We start from the raw sequence: 21585 nt of genomic DNA, 5'->3' as shown, positions 1-21585 counted from the left end.
ATTTTTGGATATTCTGGGATATTTTGGAATATTTTGGGGTATTTTGGAATATTTTGGGGTATTTTGGGATATTCTGGGATATTTGGGAATGTTTTGGAATATTTTGGGATATTTTGGGGTATTTTGGAATATTCTGGGATATTTTTGGGTATTCTGGGATATTTTGGAATGTTTTGGAATGTTTTGGGGTATTTTGGATTATTCTGGGGTATTTTGGAATATTTTGGGGTATTCCGGAATATTTTGGGGTATTTTGGGATATTCTGGGATATTTTGGGATATTTTGGGGTATTTTGGGATATTCTGGGATATTTTTGTGTATTCTGGGATATTTTGGGATGTTTTGGAATATTCTGGGGTATTTTTGGATATTCTGGGATATTTTGGGATATTTGGGAATATTCTGGGATATTTTTGGATATTCTGGGACATTTTGGGATATTTTGGGGTATTCTGGGATATTTTGGGGTATTTTGGGATATTCTGGGGTGTTTTGGAATGCTTTGGGAATTTCTGAAATATTCTGGGATATTTTGGGATATTTGGGAATATTCTGGGGTATTCTGGGATATTTTGGGATATTTTGGGGTATTCTGGGATATTTTGGGGTATTTCGGGATATTCTGGGGTATTTTGGGATATTCTGGGGTATTTTGGGATGTTCTGGGTTGTTTTGGAATATTTTGGGATATTTTGGGGTATTTTTGGATATTCTGGGATATTTTGGAATATTTTGGAATATTTTGGGGGTATTTTTTGGTATTCTGGGATATTTTGGGGTATTTTGGAATATTTTGGGGTATTTTTGGATATTCTGGGACATTTTGGGATATTTTGGGGTATTCTGGGATATTTTGGGATATTTTGGGATATTTTTGGGTATTCTGGGATATTGTGGAATGTTTTGGAATATTCTGGGGTATTTTGGATTATTTTGGGTTATTTTGGGATATTGTGGGATATTTTTGGGTATTCTGGGATATTTCGGGATATTTGGGAATATTCTGGGGTATTCTGGGATATTCTGGGATATTTTGGGATATTTTGGAATATTTTGGGGTATTTTGGAATATTTTGGAATATTTTGGGGTATTTTGGGATATTCTGGGGTATTTTTGGGTATTCTGGGATATTTTGGAATATTTTGGGGTATTTTGGGATATTCTGGGGTATTTTGGGAATACTTTGGGGTATTTGGGGATATTTAGGAATATTTTGGGGTATTCTGGAGTATTCTGGGGTATTTTTGGATATTCTGGGATATTTTGGAATATTTTGGGAATACTTTGGGATATTCTGGAATATTCTGGGGTATTCTGGAATATTCTGGGGTATTTTTGGATATTCTGGGATATTTTGGAATGTTTTGGAATATTTTGGGATATTTTGGGATATTTTTTGGTATTCTGGGATATTTTGGGATATTCTGGGATATTTTTGGATATTCTGGGATATTTTGGAATATTTTGGGGTATTTTGGGATATTCTGGGATATTTTTGGGTATTCTGGGATATTTTGGAATGTTTTGGAATATTTTGGGGTATTTTGGGATATTCTGGGATATTTTTGGGTATTCTGGGATATTCTGGAATATTTGGGGATATTCTGGGGTATTTTTGGATATTCTGGGATATTTTGGAATATTTTGGGGTATTTTGGAATATGTTGGGGTCTTTTGAGACATTCTGGGATATTTTTGGATATTCTGGGATTTTTTGGAATATTTTGGGATATTCTGGGATATTTTGGGATATTCTGGGGTATTTCGGGATATTCTGGGATATTTTTGGGCACTCTGGGATATTTTGGCCTATCGTGAGTAACCCCACCATGCAGAACCCACCGAGCCCCGGACGCTGTGGATTATTCCCCAGAATTCCCGGCTGGATCCAAATCCCGTCGGATTTTGGGGGGCTTGGGATCGTTCACCCCCCAAATTCCCCACGACCTTCCCCCAACCTCGACCCCTCCAAACCCCCGGAACCCCCAGGATTTCCCCCAAATCCCCGAATTCCTCACCTGGAACTGCAGCCTGGGCGCCAGGAGATTATTCTGGGGCGGCGCCTTGTGCGCGGGCCTGCTGGGCTGTGGGAACGGGGGGGATAAAAAAATGGGAATTGTTCTGGATTCCATCCGGGAAATCCCGAATTTCCGCATCTCCCGGCCCCGATCCCGACCTTGGGCGGCGGCTCCGGGAACGGCGGCTCCAGGATCCGGGGCGGGCGGTGGCGGCCGCTGCGCTCCTGCTCCTGGGCCAGCTCCTTCTCCATCAGGTAAATGTCGCTGCGGGGAGGGGACGCCCAGGTGAAAATCGCGGGAATTTCTGGACTCGGGGAACCCTCGGAGGGTTTGGGTTCTTTTTCCGTGGAAAATTCCCCAATCCCCGCGCTTTTCACAGATTTTTCCTCCTCATTCCCAACCCTCCATGGATCCTCCAGAATTACGGCTCTAAATCCAAAATCTTCCATGAAAAAATTCCCAAATCCAAAGTTTTTCCTGGATTTTTCCCCCACATTCCCACCAATCCATCCCTCCATGGATCCTCCAGAATTCCCTTTGGAATTGGAGGGTTTCAATTCTGAGGAACGGCTCTGAATCCAAAATTTTCCGTGAAAATTCCCAATCCTGCACTTTTCCCAGATTTTTCCTCCTCATTCCCAACCCTCCATGGATCCTCCAGAATTACGGCTCTAAATCCAAAATCTTCCATGAAAAAATTCCCAAATCCAAAGTTTTTCCCAAATTTTTCATCCACATTCCCAACCCTCCATCCCTCCATGGATCCTCCAGAATTCCCTTTGGGGTTGGAGGGTTTCAATTCTGAGGAACGGCTCTGAATCCAAAATTTTCCGTGAAAATTCCCAATCCTGCACTTTTCCCAGATTTTTCCTCCTCATTCCCAACCCTCCATGGATCCTCCAGAATTACGGCTCTAAATCCAAAATTTTCCATGAAAAATTTCCCAATTCCAAAGTTTTTCCTGGATTTTTCCCCCACATTCCCACCAATCCATCCCTCCATGGATCCTCCAGAATTCCCTTTGGGGTTGGTGGGTTTCAATTCTGAGGAACGGCTCTGAACCCAAAATTTTCCATGAAAATTCCCAAATCCAAAGTTTTTCCCAGATTTTTCCCCCTCAAAATTCCCACCTCTCCATCCCACTCCAGAATTCCCGGCCTCGGGGAACCCTTGGAGGGTTTGGGTTCCTTTCCCGTGAAAATTCCCCAATCCCCGCGCTTTTCACAGATTTTTCCTCCTCATTCCCAACCCTCCATGGATCCTCCAGAATTACGGCTCTAAATCCAAAGTCTTCCATGAAAAAATTCCCAAATCCAAAGTTTTTCCCAAATTTTTCATCCACATTCCCAACCCTCCATCTCTCCATGGATCCTCCAGAACTCCCTTTGGAGTTGGAGGGTTTCAATTCTGAGGAACGGCTCTGAACCCAAAATTTTCCATAAAAAAATTCCCAAATCCAAAGTTTTTCCCAGATTTTTCCCCCTCAACATTCCCACCTCTCCACCCCACTCACTCCAGAACTCCCAGCCTTGGAAACCCCTTGAAGGGTTTGGATGCCCAAGAAAGGCTCTGAACCCAAACTTTTCCAATAAAATTCCCAATTCCAAAGTTTTTCCCAGTTTTTTTCCTCCACCATTCCCACCTCACCATCCCACTCCAGAATCCCCAGCCTTGGAGACCCTTCGGAGACCCAGGAAATCTTCTGAACCCAAAAGTTTCCACAAAAACTCACAATCCCAAATTTTCACCCACCATTCCCAACCCTCCATCCCTCCATGGATCCTCCAGAATTCCCTTTGGGGTTGGAGCGTTTCAGTTCTGAGGAACGGCTCTAAACCCAAAATTTTCCATGAAAAAATTCCCAAATCCAAAGTTTTTCCCAAATTTTTCATCCTCATTCCCAACCCTCCATCCCTCCATGGATCCTCCAGAATTCCCTTTGGGGTTGGAGGGTTTCAGTTCTGAGGAACGGCTCTAAACCCAAAATTTTCCATGAAAAAATTCCCAATTCCAAAGTTTTTCCCAAATTTTTCATCCACATTCCCACCTCTCCATCCCCCTCCAGAATCCCCAGCCTTGGAGACCCTTCGGAGGGTTTGCGTTCCCAGGAAAGGCTCTGAACCCAAAAGTTTCCACAAAAACTCACAATCCCAAATTTTCACCCACCATTCCCAACCCTCCATCCCTCCATGGATCCTCCAGAATTCCCTTTGGAGTTGGAGGGTTTCAATTCTGGGGAACGGCTCTGAACCCAAAATTTTCCATGAAAAAATTCCCAATTCCAACGTTTTTCCCAGATTTTTCCTCCACATTCCCACCTCTCCATCCCACTCCAGAATCCCCAGCCTTGGAGACCCCTTGGAGGGTTTGGATGCCCAAGAAAGGCTCTGAACCCAAACTTTTCCATGAAAATTCCCAATTCCAAAGTTTTTCCCAGTTTTTTTCCTCCACCATTCCCACCTCACCACCCCACTCCAGAATCCCCAGCCTTGGAGACCCTTCGGAGGGTTTGCGTTCCCAGGAAAGGCTCTGAACCCAAAAGTTTCCACAAAAACTCACAATCCCAAATTTTCACCCACCATTCCCAACCCTCCATCCCTCCATGGATCCTCCAGAATTCCCTTTGGGGTTGGAGGGTTTCAATTCTGAGGAACGGCTCTGAACCCAAAATTTTCCATGAAAAAATTCCCAATTCCAACGTTTTTCCCAGATTTTTCCTCCACATTCCCACCTCTCCATCCCACTCCAGAATCCCCACCCTTGGAGACCCTTTGGAGCTGGAACATTTCGCTTCCCAAGAAAGGCTCCGAAACCCCAAAACTTTTCCACAAAACCTCTCGACTTGAAGTTTTTCCCAAATTTTTCATCCACATTCCCACCTCTCCATCCCACTCCAGAACTCCCACCCTTGGAGACCCTTTGGAGCCGGAACGTTTCGCCTCCCGGGAAAGCCTCCGATACCCAAAACTTTTCCACCAAACCCCTCAATTTGAAGTTCCTCCCCCTTTTTTTTTCCCCTCCACCAACATTCCCACCCCTTTCCCACGCTTCCCCCACCATCGCGGGCCCCACCTGAGGCTGCAGACGAGCTCCTGGAAGCGCGGCCGCTCGGCGGGGTCGTAGTCCCAGCAGCGCGTCAGCAGCGTGTAGAGCACGGGCGGGCACGGCTCGGGCTTGGGCAGGCGGTCGCCCCGCTCCAGCACGGCGATCACGTCCTTGTTCTCCAGCCAGAAGAACGGCTGCTTGCCGAAGCTCAGCATCTCCCACACGCACACGGCTGCGGGGAACGGCAGCGCCGGGAATGCGCCGGAATGCCCGGGAATATACCACGCTCCCCCGCGGGGCGTGGTTTATCGGGGGTTCGGCATGGATGGAGGTTGGGGGTTTGTTAAACAATACCAAAATTTTCCCCAAAATCGCTGGATTTTGAGGAGAACCTAAGGATGGGGAGCTGGTGGTGGTTTGGTGGAAATTGGGGTTTTTTAAGCAATCCCAAGTTTGACGGAAATTGGGGTTTTTTAAGCAATCCCAAAATTTCACCAAAATCCCTGGATTTGGAGGGAGAACCTAGAGATGGTGAGCTGGTGGTGGTTTGATGGAAATTGGGGTTTTTTAAGCAATCCCAAAATCCCTGGATTTTGAGGAGAACCTAAGGATGGGGATCCAGTGGTGGGTTGATGGAAATTGGGGTTTTCAAATCAATCCCCAAATTTCCCTAAAATCCCTGGATTTGGAGGGAGAACCTAGAGATGGTGAGCTGGTGGTGGTTTGATGGAAATTGGGGTTTTTTAAGCAATCCCAAGTTTGACGGAAATTGGGGTTTTTTAAACAATCCCGAAATTTCCCCAAAATCCCTGGATTTTGAGGAGAATCTAAGGATGGGGATCCGGTGGTGGTTTGATGGAAATTGGGATTTTTTAAGCAATCCCAACTTTGATGGAATTTAGGGATTTTTAAAGCAATACCAAAATTTCCCCAAAATCCCTGGATTTGGAGGAGAACCTAGAGATGGTGAGCTGGTGGTGGTTTGATGGAAATTGGGGTTTTCAAATCAATCCCAAAATTTCCCTAAAATCCCTGGATTTGGAGGGAGAACCTAAGGATGTGGATCCGGTGGTGGCTTGATGGAAATTGGGGTTTTTAAAGCAATCCCAAAATTTCCCCGAAATCCCTGGATTTTGAGGAGAACCTAAGGATGTGGATCCGGTGGTGGTTTGATGGAAATTGGGGTTTTTCAAGCAATCCCAAAATTTCCCCAAAATCCCTGGATTTCGAGGGAGAACCTAAGGATGGGGATCTGGTGGTGGTTTGATGGAAATTGGGGTTTTTTAAGCAATCCCAAAATCCCTGGATTTTGAGGAGAACCTAAGGATGGGGATCTGCTGGTGGTTTGACAGAAATTGGGGTTTTTCAAGCAATCCCAAAATCCCAGGATTTTGAGGAGGCACCTAAGGATGGGGATCTGGTGGTGGTTTGATGGAAATTGGGGTTTTTTAAGCAATCCCAAAATTTCCACAAAATCCCTGGATTTCGAGGTAGAACCTAAGGATGGGGATCCGGTGGTGCTTTGATGGAAATTGGGGTTTTTTAGCCAATCCCAAAATTTTCCCAAAATCCCTGGATTTTGAGGGAGAACCCAAGGATGGGGATCCAGTGGTGGGTTGATGGAAATTGGGGTTTTTTAAACAATCCCAAAATTTCCCCAAAATCCCTGGATTTGGAGGGAGAACCTAGAGATGGTGAGCTGGTGGTGGTTTGATGGAAATTGGGGTTTTTTAAGCAATCCCAGAATTTCCCCAAAATCCCTGGATTTTGAGTACAACCTAAGGATGTGGATCTGGTGGTGGTTTGGTGGAAATGGGGGTTTTCAAGCAATCCCAAAATTTCCCTAAAATCCCTGGATTTTGAGGAGAACGTAAGGATGGGGATCCGGTGGTGGTTTGATGGAAATTGGGGTTTTTTAAGCAATACCAAAATTTCCACAAAATCCCTGGATTTTGAGGAGGAACCTAAGGATGGGGATCCGGTGGTGGTTTGATGGAAATTGGGATTTTTTAAGCAATCCCAACTTTGATGGAATTTAGGGATTTTTTAAGCAATCCCAAAATTTCCCCAAAATCCCTGGATTTGGAGGGAGAACCTAGAGATGGTGAGCTGGTGGTGGTTTGATGGAAATTGGGGTTTTTTAAGCAATCCCAAAATTTCCCCAAAATCCCTGGATTTTGAGGGAGAACTTAAGGATGGGGATCCGGAGGTAGTTTGACGGAAATTGGGGTTCTCAAATCAATCCCAAAATTTCCCCAAAATCCCTGGATTTTGAGGAGGCACCTAAGGATGGGGATCTGGTGGTGGTTTGATGGAAATTGGGGTTTTTTAAGCAATCCCAAAATTTCCCCAAAATCCCTGGATTTTGAGGAGAACGTAAGGATGGGGATCCGGTGGCGGTTTGATGGAAATTGGGGTTTTTCAAGCAATCCCAAAATTTCCCCAAAATCCCTGGATTTTGAGGAGAACCTAAGGATGTGGATCCGGTGGTGGCTTGATGGAAATTGGGGTTTTTTAAGCAATCCCAAAATTTCCCCAAAATCCCTGGATTTTGAGGGAGAACCTAAGAATGGTGAGCTGGTGGTGGTTTGATGGAAATTGGGGTTTTTTAGGCAATCCCAAAATTTCCCCAAAATCCCTGGATTTTGAGGAGGCACCTAAGGATGGGGAGCTGGTGGTGGTTTGATGGAAATTGGGGTTTTTTAAGCAATCCCAAGTTTGACGGAAATTGGGGTTTTTAAGCAATCCCAAAATCCCTGGATTTTGAGGGAGAACCTGAGGACGGGGATCTGGTGGTGGTTTGATGGAAATTGGGGTTTTTTAACCAATCCCAAAATTTCCCCAAAATCCCTGGATTTCGAGGGAGAACCCAAGGATGGGGATCCGGTGGCGGTTTGATGGAAATTGGGGTTTTTTAAACAATCCCAAAATTTCCCCAAAATCCCTGGATTTTGAGGAGAACCTAAGGATGGGGATCTGATGGTGTTTTGATGGAAATTGGGGTTTTTTAAGCAATCCCAAAATTTTCCCAAAATCCCTGGATTTTGAGGAGAACCTAAGGATGGGGATCCGGTGTTGGTTTGATGGAAATTGGGGTTTTTTAAACAATCCCAAAATCCCTGGATTTTGAGGAGAACATAAGGATGGGGATCTGGTGGTGTTTTGATGGAAATTGGGGTTTTTTAAGCAATCCCAAAATTTTCCCAAAATCCCTGGATTTTGAGGAGAACCTAAGGATGGGGATCCGGTGTTGGTTTGATGGAAATTGGGGTTTTTTAAGCAATCCCAAAATCCCTGGATTTTGAGGAGAACATAAGGATGGGGGTCTGGTGGTGTTTTGATGGAAATTGGGGTTTTTTAAGCAATCCCAAAATTTTCCCAAAATCCCTGGATTTTGATGGAGAACCTAACGATGGGGATCTGGTGGTGGTTTGATGGAAATTGGGGTTTTTTAAGCAATCCCAAAATCCCTGAATTTCGAGGAGGAACCTAAGGATGGGGATCCAGTGGTGGTTTGATGGAAATTGGGGTTTTTTTAAGCAATCCCAAAATTTCCCCAAAATACCTGGATTTTCAGGAGAACCTAGAGATGGTGAGCTGGTGGTGGTTTGATGGAAATTGGGGTTTTTTAAGTAATCCCAAAATCGCTGGATTTTGAGGAGAACATAAGGATGGGGATCTGGTGGTGGTTTGATGGAAATTGGGGTTTTTTAAGCAATCCCAAGTTTGACGGAAATTGGGGTTTTTTAAGCAATCCCAAAATTTCCCCAAAATCCCTGGATTTTGAGGGAGAACCCAAGGATGGGGATCTGGTGGTGGTTTGATGAAAATTGGGGTTTTTTAAGCAATCCCAAAATCCCTGGATTTTGAGGAGGAACCTAAGGATGGGGATCTGGTGGTGGTTTGATGGAAATTGGGGTTTTTTTAAGCAATCCCAAAATTTCCCTAAAATCCCTGGATTTGGAGGGAGAACCTAGAGATGGTGAGCTGGTGGTGGTTTGATGGAAATTGGGGTTTTTTAAGCAATCCCAAAATTTCCCTAAAATCCCTGGATTTTGAGGAGAACTTAAGGATGGGGATCCGGAGGTGGTTTGACGGAAATTGGGGTTCTCAAATCAATCCCAAAATTTCCCCAAAATCCCTGGATTTTGAGGAGGAACATAAGGATGGGGATCTGGTGGTGGTTTGATGGAAATTGGGGTTTTTTAAGCAATCCCAAGTTTGACGGAAATTGGGGGTTTTTAAGCAATCCCAAAATTTCCCCAAAATCCCTGGATTTTGAGGAGGCACCTAAGGATGGGGATCTGGTGGTGCTTTGATGGAAATTGGGGTTTTTTAAGCAATCCCAAAATCCCTGGATTTTGAGGAGGAACCTGAGGATGGGGATCCGGTGGTGGTTTGATGGAAATTGGGGTTTTTTTAAGCAATCCCAAAATTTCCCCAAAATCCCTGGATTTTGAGGAGGCACCTAAGGATGGGTGAATGGAAGCTCTTCCCTAGGATGGGTTCTCCCAAGGGGAAAAATTTGGGATAATTCGGAGCTGGAAAAAAAGTTTTGGAATTCCGGAGTGGGATTTGGGCCTGTGTGTGCCGTGGGAAAGGGATCGGTCCTGGGATTTCTCTTCCGTTGCATGGGAATCAAGGGAATCCCAGAATCCCAGACCTCGGTGATGAATCCCAGAATCCCCCAATTCTGAACCCCCGGATCCCCAAATTCTGAATCCCAGGATCCCCCAATTCTGAATCCCGGGATCCCCCAGTTCTGAACCCAGGATCCCCCAATTCTGAATCCCAGGATCCCCCAGTTCTGAACCCCAGAATCCCCCAATTCTGAATTCCGGGATCCCAAAATTCTGAATCCCAGAATCCCCAAATTCTGAACCCCATAAGCCCAAATTATGAACCCCAGAATCCCCCAATTCTGAATCCCAAAATCCACCAATTCTGAACCCAGAATCCCCCAATTCTGAATCCCGGGATCCCCCAGTTCTGAACCCCAGAATCCCCCAATTCTGAATCCCGGGATCCCCAAATTCTGAATCCCGGGATCCCCAAATTCTGAATCCCAGAATCCTGAATTCTGAATCACGGGATCCCCCAATTCTGAATCCCAGAATCCCCCAATTCTGAACACCAGAATCCCCAAATTCTGAATCCCAGAATCCCCCAATTCTGAACCCCAGGATTCCACAACTCTGAATCCCGGAATCTCCCAATTCTGAATCCCAGAATCCCCCAATTCTGAACCCCAGGATCCCCAAACTCTGAACCCCAGGATCCCCCAGTTCTGAACCCCAGAATCCCCCAATTCTGAATCCCGGGATCCCAAAATCTGAATCCCAGAATCCCCCAATTCTGAACCCCAGGATCCCAAATTCTGAACCCCAGGATTCCCCAATTCTGAACCCCGGATCCCAAATTCTGAACCCCAGGATCCCCAATTCTGAACCCCATAATCCCAAATTCTGAATCCCAGAATCCCCCAATTCTGAACCCCAGGATCCCCCAATTCTGAATCCTGGGATCCCACGATTCTGAACCCCAGAATCCCCCAATTCTGAATCCCAGGATCCCCCAATTCTGAACCCCAGGATCCCAAATTCTGAACCCCAGGATCACCCAATTCTGAACTCCAGGATCCCCCAATTCTGAATCCCAGAATCCCCCAACTCTGAATCCCAGAATCCCCCAAATCTGAACCCCAGAATCCCCCAAATCTGAACCCCAAGATCCCCCAATTCTGAATCCTTGAATCCCCCAATTCTGAACCCCAGGATCCCCCAATTCTGAATCCCAGAATCCCCCAATTCTGAACCCCAGAATCTCCCAATTCTGAATCCCAGAGTCCCCCAATTCTGAACCCCAGAATCCCCCAATTCTGAATCCTGGGATCCCACGATTCTGAACCCCAGAATTCCCCAATTCTGAATCCCAGAATTCTGAATCCCAGAATCCCCCAATTCTGAACCCCAGGATCCCCCAATTCTGAACCCCAGGATCCCCCAATTCTGAACCTCGGAATTCCACAATTCTGAATCCCGGAATTCTGAATCCCAGGATCCCACCCCAAACCCCAATACCCCCCGATTCTGAATCCCGATATCCCGCTATCCCGTTCCCGCCGCTCACCGAACATCCAGACGTCGCTGGCCGTGGTGAAGCGCCGGAAGTTGATGGACTCCGGCGCCATCCACTTGATGGGGAGGCGGGAGATGGAGGCTGGAAGGAGCCGGGAATGATCCCGATCCCACATTTCCCCCGTCCCCGGCCATCCCCAGGGATCCCCGGGATCCCAGGTCCCGCGGGGCGGGTCCCACCTTTGTAGTACTCCTCATCCTCGATGTAGCGCGAGAGGCCGAAGTCGCCGAGCTTGACGCACTCCGGGGAGGCCACCAGGATGTTCCGCACGGCGATGTCCCTGCGGTTCGGGATTTGGGATTTGGGATTTGGGATCGCTGGGATTTGGGATTATGAGAATTGGGATAAGGGATTTGGGATAAGGGATTTGGGATATGGGATAATGGTTTTTGGGATATGGGATAATGGGATAATGGAGGAGCCACCAGGATGTTCCGCACGGCGATGTCCCTGCGGTTCGGGATTTGGGATTTCGGATCCATGGGATATGGGATATGGGATTTGGGATATGGGGTCCATGGTTTTTGGGATATGGGATATGGGATCCATGGGATAATGGGATAATGGAAGAGCCACCAGGATGTTCCGCACGGCGATGTCCCTGAGATTCGGGATTTGGGATCCATTGGGATCCATTGGGATCCATGGGATTTGGGATCCATTGGGATTTGGGATTATGAGAATTGGGATATGGGATAATGGTTTTTGGGATATGGGATAATGGGATAATGGAGGAGCCACCAGGATGTTCCGCACGGCGATGTCCCTGCGGTTCGGGATTTGGGATTTCGGATTTGGGATCCATTGGGATATGGGATCCATGGGATTTGGGATATGGGATAATGGTTTTTGGGATATGGGATAATGGGATAATGGGATAATGGAAGAGCCACCAGGATGTTCCACGCGGCGATGTCCCTGAGATTCGGGATTTGGGATTTGGGATCCATTGGGATTTGGGATTATGAGAATTGGGATATGGGATTTGGGATATGGGATAATGGTTTTTGGGATATGGGATAATGGGATAATGGAAGAGCCACCAGGATGTTCTGCACGGCGATGTCCCTGCGGTTCGGGATTTGGGATTTGGGATTTGGGATTTGGGATCCATTGGGATTTGGGATTATGAGAATTGGGATAAGGGATTTGGGATGTGGGATAATGGTTTTTGGGATATGGGATAATGGGATAATGGAGGAGCCACCAGAATGTTCCGCACGGCGATGTCCCTGCGGTTCGGGATTTGGCATCCATGGGATTTGGGACCCGTGGGATTTGGGATCCATTGGGATTTGGGATTATGAGAATTGGGATATGGGATTTGGGTTGTGGAGAGGAGAGGCCACCAGGATGTTCCGGACAGCGATGTCCCTGCGATTCGGGATTTGGGATCCGTGGGATTTGGGATCCATGGGAAAATGGGATATCGGATATGGGATATGAGTTGTGGGATATGGGACGTGGGATATTGGGATTTGGGATCCATGGGAAAATGGCATAATGGGATTTGGGATATGAGTTGTGGGATGTGGGATATGGGATTTGGGATTTGGGATCCATGGGAAAATGGGATAATGGGATTTGGGATCTGGGATCCATGTGATAATGGGATATCGGATATGGGATAGGGGATAATGGGATATGGGATATTGGGATTTGGGATCCATGGGATAATGGGATAATGGGATAATGAGATATGGGATATGGGATATGGGATAATGGGATTTGGGATCCATGGGATAATGGGATATCGGATATGGGATAGGGGATAATGGGATATGGGATATTGGGATTTGGGATCCATGGGATAATGGGATAATGGGATAATGGGATAATGGGATAATGGGATTTGGGATATGAGTTGTGGGATACGGGATATTGGGATATTGGGATTTGGGATCCATGGGAAAATGGGATAATGTGATAATGACATATGGGATATGGGATATGGGATATTGGGATTTGGGATCCATCGGATAATGGGATAATGGGATTTGGGATATGAGTTGTGGGATATGGGATATTGGGATATTGGGATTTGGGAGCAATGGGAAAATGGGATTTGGGATATGAGTTGTGGGATATGGGATAATGGGATCTGGGATCCATGGGATAATGGGATATCGGATATGGGATAATGGGATAATGGAATATAGGATTTGGGATCTGGGATCCATGGGATAATGGGATAATGGGATATGGGACATGGGATATTGGGATTTGGGATCCATGGGAAAATGGGATAATGGGATTTGGGATATGAGTTGTGGGATATGGGATATTGGGATTTGGGATCCATGGGATAATGGGATATCGGATATGGGATAGGGGATAATGGGATATGGGATTTGGGATCTGGGATCCATGGGATAATGGGATAAGGGGATGTGGGATCCACGGGATATGGGATTATGGGATATGGGATACAGGATATGGGATTTGGGAGCCATGGAATAAGGGAATGAGGGGATTTGGGATGTGGGATAATGGAATATCCAATGGGACGCTGGAGCAATGGGATAACGGCATGTGGGGTATCAGGGCAATGGGATAAGGAGATAAGGAGATAAGGGGATAAGGAGATAAGGAGATAAGGGGATAAGGAGATAAGGGGATATGGGGTATGGGGTATGGGGTATGGGAGAATGGGATATGGGATGTGGAATTTGGGATAATGGAATTTGGGATATGTTTTGTTGGACGGGATAATGGGATATGGGATATTTGGATAATGGGATATTTGGGTAATGGGATAATGGGATATTGGGATAATTAGATAATGGGATGGGATGGGATGGGATGGATGGGATGGGATGGGATGGGATGGGATGGGATGGGATGGGATGGGATGGGATGGGATGGGATGGGGTGGGATGGGATGGGATGGGATGGGATGGGATGGGATGGGATGGGATGGGATGGGATGGGATGGGATGGGGTGGGATGGGATGGGGTGGGATGGGATGGGATGGGCTGGGATGGGATGGGATGGGGTGGGATGGGGTGGGATGATGGGATGGGATGGGGTGGGATGGGATGGGATGGGGTGGGATGGGATGGGATGGGGTGGGATGGGATGGGATGGGATGGGGTGGGATGGGATGGGGTGGGATGGGATGGGATGGGGTGGGATGGGGTGGGATGATGGGATGGGATGGGATGGGATGGGATGGGATGGATGCACATGGGACGGAGCAGAGCCCTCACCCTGCCCATGCAGCTCCCAAAGCCTCCACCCCCTTCTCATCCCTGCCCCCACTCCCATCTTCCACCATCCCCCCCATCCATGACCCCGCCTTCCCCCGCCCATCCCGGAACTCCACGTGGCTCCGGCCCCATCCCAAATCCCAAACCCCAAACCCCAAACCCTGAATCCCAAATCCCAAATCCCAAATCCCAAACCCCGAATCCCAAATCCCGAATCCCGAATCCCAAACCTAAATCCCAAATCCCAAATCCCAAACCCCAAATCCCAAACCTAAATCCCGGATCCCAAATCCCGAATCCCAAATCTCAAATCCTGAATCCCAAATCCCAAGTCCCGAATCCCGAATCCCAAATCCCAAACCTAAATCCCAAACCGCAAACCCCAAATCCCAAATGCCAAGTCCCAAATTCCAAGTCCCAAATCCCAAATCCCAAATCCCAAACCCCAAATCCCGAACCCCAAAACCCAAATCCCAAACCCCGAATCCCGAATCCCAAACCTAAATCCCAAATCCCAGATTCCAAGTCCCGAATCCCAAATCCCGTATCTCGAATCCCAAATCCCAAATCCCAAATCCCAGATCCCAAATCCCAAATCCCGAATCCCGAACCCCAAACCCCAAATCCCAAATCCCAAACCCCAAACCCCAAATCCCGAACCCCAAAACCCAAATCCCAAATCCCAAACCCCAAATCCCAAATCCCAAACCCCAAATCCCAGATCCCAAATCCCAAATCCCAAATCCAAAATCCGGAACCCCAAATCCTGAATCCCGAATCCCAAATCCCAAATCCTGTATCCCAAATCCCAAACCCCAAATCCCAAATCCCAGATCCTAAATCCCAAATGCCAAACCCCAAACCCAAACCCCAAATCCCAAACCCCGAATCCCAAATCCCAAATCCCAAATCCCAAACCCCAAATCCCGAATCCCAAATCCAAAATCCCAAACCCCAAACCCCAAATCCCGAACCCCAAATGCCAAATCCCGAATCCGTGACCCTGAATCCCGAATCCCGGCTCTCGCCCACCTGTGGACGCAGCTGAGGGCCTCCAGGTAGGCCAGGGCCTTGCAGAGCTGCAGCGCGAACAGCACCAGCGTGGGCACGGCCACGACCGCCCGGTTCTGCTCCAGGTACCGACCCAGCTGCAACGGAACCGCGTCCCAATGGTGTCACACCGGGAACGGCGGCACGCGGCACTCACCGGGATCATCCACGGATCCTGGTCTCACCACCCACGAGGATCCATGGATCCTGGTGTCACCATCCATGAGGGTCCATGGATCCTGGTGTCACCATCCATGAGGGTCCATGGATCCTGGTGTCACCATCCATGAGGGTCCATGGATCCTGTCCTCTCCATCATTCCCACCAGGATCCATGAGGATCCTTGGATCCTGTCCTCTCCATCCATGGGGATCCATGGATCCTGTCCTCTCCATCCATGAGGATCCATGGATCCTGTCCTCTCCATCCATGAGGATCCATGGATCCTGTCCTCTCCATCCATGGGGATCCATGGATCCTGTCCTCTCCATCCACGAGGATCCATGGATCCTGGTCTCACCACCCATGAGGATCCATGAAGATCCATGAGCATCCATGGATTCTGTCCTCTCCACCCATGAGGATCCATGGATCCTGTCCTCACCAGCCACGAGGATCCATGGATCCTGGTCTCACCACCCAGGAGGATCCATGGATCCTGTCCTCTCCATCATTCCCACCAGGATCCATGAGGATCCTTGGATCCTGTCCTCTCCATCCATGGGGATCCATGGATCCTGTCCTCTCCATCCATGAGGATCCATGGATCCTGGTCTCACCACCCAGGAGGATCCATGGATCCTGTCCTCTCCATCCATGAAGATCCATGAGGATCCATGGTGATCCACGGATCCTGCCCTGTCCATCATTCCCACAAGGATCCATGGATCCTGTCCTCTCCACCCATGAGGATCCATGAAGATCCATGAGCATCCATGGATTCTGTCCTCTCCACCCACGAGGATCCATGGATCCTGGTCTCACCACCCATGAGGATCCACGGATCCTGTCCTCTCCATCCATGAGGATCCATGGATCCTGGTCTCACCACCCATGAGGATCCATGAGGATCCATGGACTCTGTCCTCACCACCCATGAGCATCCATGGATCCTGGTCTCACCACCCATGACAATCCATGGATCCTGGTGTCACCATCCATGAGGATCCACGGATCCTGTCCTCTCCATCATTCCCACCAGGATCCATGGAGATCCATGAGGATCCATGGATCCTGGTCTCACCACCCACGAGGATCCATGGATTCTGTCCTCTCCATCCATGAGGATCCATGGATCCTGCTCTCTCCAAAACTCCCACCAGAATCCATGGATTCTGTCCTCTCCATCCATGAGGATCCATGAGTCTCCACAGATCCTGTCCTCTCCATCATTCCCACCAGGATCCATGAGGATCCATGGATCCTGCCCTCTCCATCCATGACAATCCATGATGATCCACGAGTCTCCATGGATCCTGTCCTCTCCATCATTCTCACCAGGATCCACAAGGATCCATGGACTCTGTCCTCTCCATCCATGAGTCTCCATGGATCCTGGTCTCACCATCCATGAGTCTCCATGGATCCTGTCCTCTCCATCATTCCCACCAGGATCCATGGACTCTGTCCTCTCCATCCATGAGGATCCATGGATTCTGTCCTCTCCATCATTCCCACCAGGATCCATGGATCCTGTCCTCTCCACCCATGAGGATCCATGGATCCTGTCCTCTCCATCCATGAGGATCCACGGATCCTGTCCTCTCCATCATTCCCACCAGGATCCATGAGGATCCTTGGATCCTGTCCTCTCCATCCATGGGGATCCATGGATCCTGGTCTCACCACCCATGAGGATCCATGGATCCTGGTCTCACCACCCATGAGGATCCATGGATCCTGTCCTCTCCATCCATGAAGATCCATGAGGATCCATGATGATCCATGGATCCTGCCCTGTCCATCATTCCCACAAGGATCCATGGATCCTGTCCTCTCCACCCATGAGGATCCATGGATCCTGTCCTCTCCATCCATGAGTCTCCATGGATCCTGGTCTCACCACCCATGAGGATCCATGGATCCTGTCCTCTCCATCATTCCCACCAGGATCCAGGAGGATCCATGGATTCTGTCCTCTCCATCATTCCCACCAGGATCCATGGACTCTGTCCTCTCCATCCATGAGGATCCATGGATCCTGTCCTCTCCATCCATGGGGATCCATGGATCCTGTCCTCTCCATCCATGAGGATCCATGGATCCTGTCCTCTCCACCCACGAGGATCCATGGATCCTGGTCTCACCACCCATGAGGATCCATGGATCCTGTCCTCTCCATCATTCCCACCAGGATCCATGAGGATCCATGGATCCTGTTCTCACCACCCACGAGGAGCCATGGATCCTGGTCTCACCACCCACAAGGATCCATGGATCCTGGTCTCACCACCCATGAGGATCCACGGATTCTGTCCTCTCCATCCATGAGGATCCATGGATCCTGGTCTCACCATCCATGAGGAGCCATGGATCCTGTCCTCTCCATCATTCCCACCAGGATCCATGGATCCTGGTCTCACCACCCACGAGGAGCCATGGATCCTGGTCTCACCATCCATGAGGATCCATGGATCCTGGTCTCACCACCCATGAGGAGCCATGGATCCTGTCCTCTCCATCATTCCCACCAGGGTCCAATGGGATCCATGGATCCTGGTCTCACCACCCACGAGGATCCATGGACTCTGTCCTCTCCATCATTCCCACCAGGATCCATGGATCCTGTCCTCTCCACCCATGAGGATCCATGAAGATCCATGAGCATCCATGGGTCCTACTCTGTCCATCCATGAGGATCCATGAAGATCCATGAAGATCCATGAAGATCCATGAAGATTCATGAAGATCCATGGATGCTGCCCTCTCCATCCTTGACAATCCATGAGTCTCCACGGATCCTGTCCTCTGCATCATTCCCACCAGGATCCAGGAGGATCCATGGATCCTGTCCTCTCCATCCAGGAGGATCCATGGATCCTGGTCTCACCACCCACGAGGATCCATGGATCCTGTCCTCTCCATCCATGAGGATCCATGGATCCTGTCCTCTCCATCCATGACGATCCATGGATCCTGACCTCTCCATCATTCCCACCAGGATCCATGAGGATCCTTGAACCTGTCCTCTCCATCCATGAGGATCCATGGATCCTGGTCTCACCACCCATGAGGATCCATGGATCCTGTCCTCTCCATCCATGAAGATCCATGAGGATCCATGATGATCCATGGATCCTGCCCTGTCCATCATTCCCACAAGGATCCATGGATCCTGTCCTCTCCACCCATGAGGATCCATGAAGATCCATGAGCATCCATGGATTCTGTCCTCTCCACCCATGAGGATCCATGGATCTTGTCCTCACCACCCACGAGGATCCATGGATCCTGTCCTCTCCGTCCATGAGGATCCATGGATCCTGTCCTCTCCATCCATGAGGATCCATGGATCCTGTCCTCTCCATCATTCCCACCAGGATCCATGGATCCTGTCCTCTCCACCCATGAGGATCCATGGATCCTGGTCTCACCACCCAGGAGGATCCATGGATCCTGTCCTCTCCGTCCATGAGGATCCATGGATCCTGTCCTCTCCATCCATGAGGATCCATGGATCCTGTCCTCTCCATCATTCCCACCAGGATCCATGGATCCTGTCCTCACCACCCATGGGGATCCATGGATCCTGCCCTGTCCATCCATGAGGATCCATGAGGATCCATGAGGATCCATGAAGATCCATGAAGATCCATGAAGATTCATGAAGATCCATGGATGCTGCCCTCTCCATCCTTGACAATCCATGAGTCTCCATGGATCCTGTCCTCTCCACCCATGAGGATCCATGGATCCTGGTCTCTCCATCATTCCCACCAGGATCCATGGATCCTGTCCTCTCCATCATTCCCACCAGGATCCATGGATCCTGCCCTCTCCACCCATGAGGATCCATGAAGATCCATGAGCATCCATGGATCCTGTCCTCTCCACCCATGAGGATCCATGAAGATCCATGAGCATCCATGGATCCTACTCTGTCCATCCATGAGGATCCATGAGTCTCCATGGATCCTGTCCTCTCCATCCATGAGGATCCATGGATCCTGTCCTCTCCATCATTCCCACCAGGATCCATGGATCTTGTCCTCTCCATCCATGAGGATCCATGGAGATCCACGAGGGTCCATGGATCCTACTCTGTCCATCCATGAAGATCCATGAAGATCCATGAAGATTCATGAAGATCCATGGACTCTGTCCTCTCCACCCAAGAGGATCCGTGGATCCTGTCCTCTCCACCCATGAGGATCCACGAAGATCCATGAGCATCCATGGGTCCTACTCTGTCCATCCATGAGGATCCATGAGGATCCATGAAGATCCATGAAGATCCATGAAGATCCATGGACCCTGCCCTCTCCACCCATGAGAACGGGATCAGGACCAGGTTTGGGATCAGGAACGGGGTCTCCATGGAGGTCCCACCTCTCCGTAGGGGTAGAGCTCCATGATGATCCAGGTGGGCTCGTCCTCGGCGATGCCGATGAGCTTCACGATGTGCGGGTGGTCCAGCTTCTTCATCAGCACTGCGGGGACGGCGGGATCCCCAAAAACAATCTCCATCAGGACCATCAGAATCCCCAAAAAAACCCACCAGGACTCTCAGGATCCCCCAAAAACCCCAAAAGGACCAAAGGAACCTTCAGGATCCCCAAAAAATCTCAGCTGAACCATCAAGATCTCCAAAGAACCCGTCAGGACTTTCAGGATACCAAAAAAAACCTCGGCAGGACCTTCAGGATCTCCCCAAAAACCCAAAAGGACCTTCGGGACCCCAAAAAACTCCACCAGGACCTTCAGGATTCCCAAAAAAACCCCAAAAGGACCCTGAGGAGCCCCAAACCCCCCCGAGATGACGGCCCTGGTGGGTACCGGCTTCGCTGAGGAACTTCTCGCGGTTCTCGGGGCTGCAGTCCTTCTTGCAGGTCTTCACGGCCACCTCGATCTTCTCCCCCTTCTGCCGGGACGGGGACACCGGGAATTGGGGAGGTCGGGATTTGGGGGCGCGGACAAGGGAAGGGTGGTGGGATCTCAGCAGGGTTTGTGAGAAGGGAAGGGTGGTGGGATCTCACCAGGGTTTGTGAGAAGGGAAGGGTGGTGGGATCTCAGTGGGGTTTGTGAGAATGGAAGGGTGGTGGGATCTCAATGGGGTTTGTGAGAAGAGAAGGGAAGGGTGGTGGGATCTCAATGGGGTTCAGAAGGGAAGGGTGGTGGGATCTCACCGGGGTTCAGAAGGGAAGGGTGGTGGGATCTCACTGGGGTGGAGAAGGGAAGGGTGGTGGGATCTCACCGGGGTTTGTGAGAAGAGAAGGGAAGGGTGGTGGGATCTCACCAGGGTTCAGAATGGAAGGGTGGTGGGATCTCACCGGGTTAGAGAAGGGAAGGGTGGTGGGATCTCACCAGGGTTCAGAATGGAAGGGTGGTGGGATCTCACCAGGGTTCAGAAGGGAAGGGACGGGTGGTGGGATCTCACCGGGTTGGAGAATGGAAGGGTGGTGGGATCTCACCGGGGTTTGTGAGAAGGGAAGGGTGGTGGGATCTCAGTGGGGTTTGTGAGAAGGGAAGGGACAGGTGATGGGATCTCACCAGGGTTTGTGAGAAGGGAAGGGTGGTGGGATCTCACCGGGGTTCAGAAGGGAAGGGTGGTGGGATCTCAGTGGGGTTTGTGAGAAGGGAAGGGTGGTGGGATCTCAGCGGGGTGGAGAAGGGAAGGGTGGTGGGATCTCACCGGGTTGGAGAACGGAAGGGAAGGGTGGGGGGATCTCACCCAGGTTCAGAAGGGAAGGGAAGGGTGGTGGGATCTCACCGGTGTTCAGAAGGGAAGGGTGGTGGGATCTCACCCAGGTTCAGAAGGGAAGGGAAGGGTGGTGGGATCTCACCAGGGTGGTGTGAGAATGGAAGGGAAGGATGGTGGGATCTCACCAGGGTTGAGAAGAGAAGGGACAGGTGGTGGGATCTCAATGGGGTTCAGAAGGTAAGGGAAGGGTGGTGGGATCTCA

At 49.3% G+C, this 21585-nt stretch overlaps 1 protein-coding gene across 1 annotated transcript in view; it reads right to left on the bottom strand.

The window, feature by feature from the left end:
- The window catches only part of LOC134432651 (protein-tyrosine kinase 2-beta-like), a 72667-nt gene that overhangs the window by 31068 nt on the left and 20014 nt on the right, over window positions 1-21585 (bottom strand). Inside the window, 8 exon segments of the mRNA XM_063181549.1 lie at window positions 2021-2086; window positions 2179-2284; window positions 5093-5297; window positions 11195-11284; window positions 11383-11483; window positions 15446-15561; window positions 20012-20112; window positions 20459-20543. Of these exon segments, the coding sequence (XP_063037619.1) occupies window positions 2021-2086; window positions 2179-2284; window positions 5093-5297; window positions 11195-11284; window positions 11383-11483; window positions 15446-15561; window positions 20012-20112; window positions 20459-20543 (870 nt within the window).

This window comes from Melospiza melodia (genome assembly GCF_035770615.1).
Source record: "Melospiza melodia melodia isolate bMelMel2 chromosome 3 unlocalized genomic scaffold, bMelMel2.pri SUPER_3_unloc_3, whole genome shotgun sequence".
NCBI classification, from domain to species: domain Eukaryota; kingdom Metazoa; phylum Chordata; class Aves; order Passeriformes; family Passerellidae; genus Melospiza; species Melospiza melodia.
The sequence above is the reverse complement of the archived record's forward strand: the minus strand, read 5'-3'. Positions and strand labels throughout refer to the sequence as shown.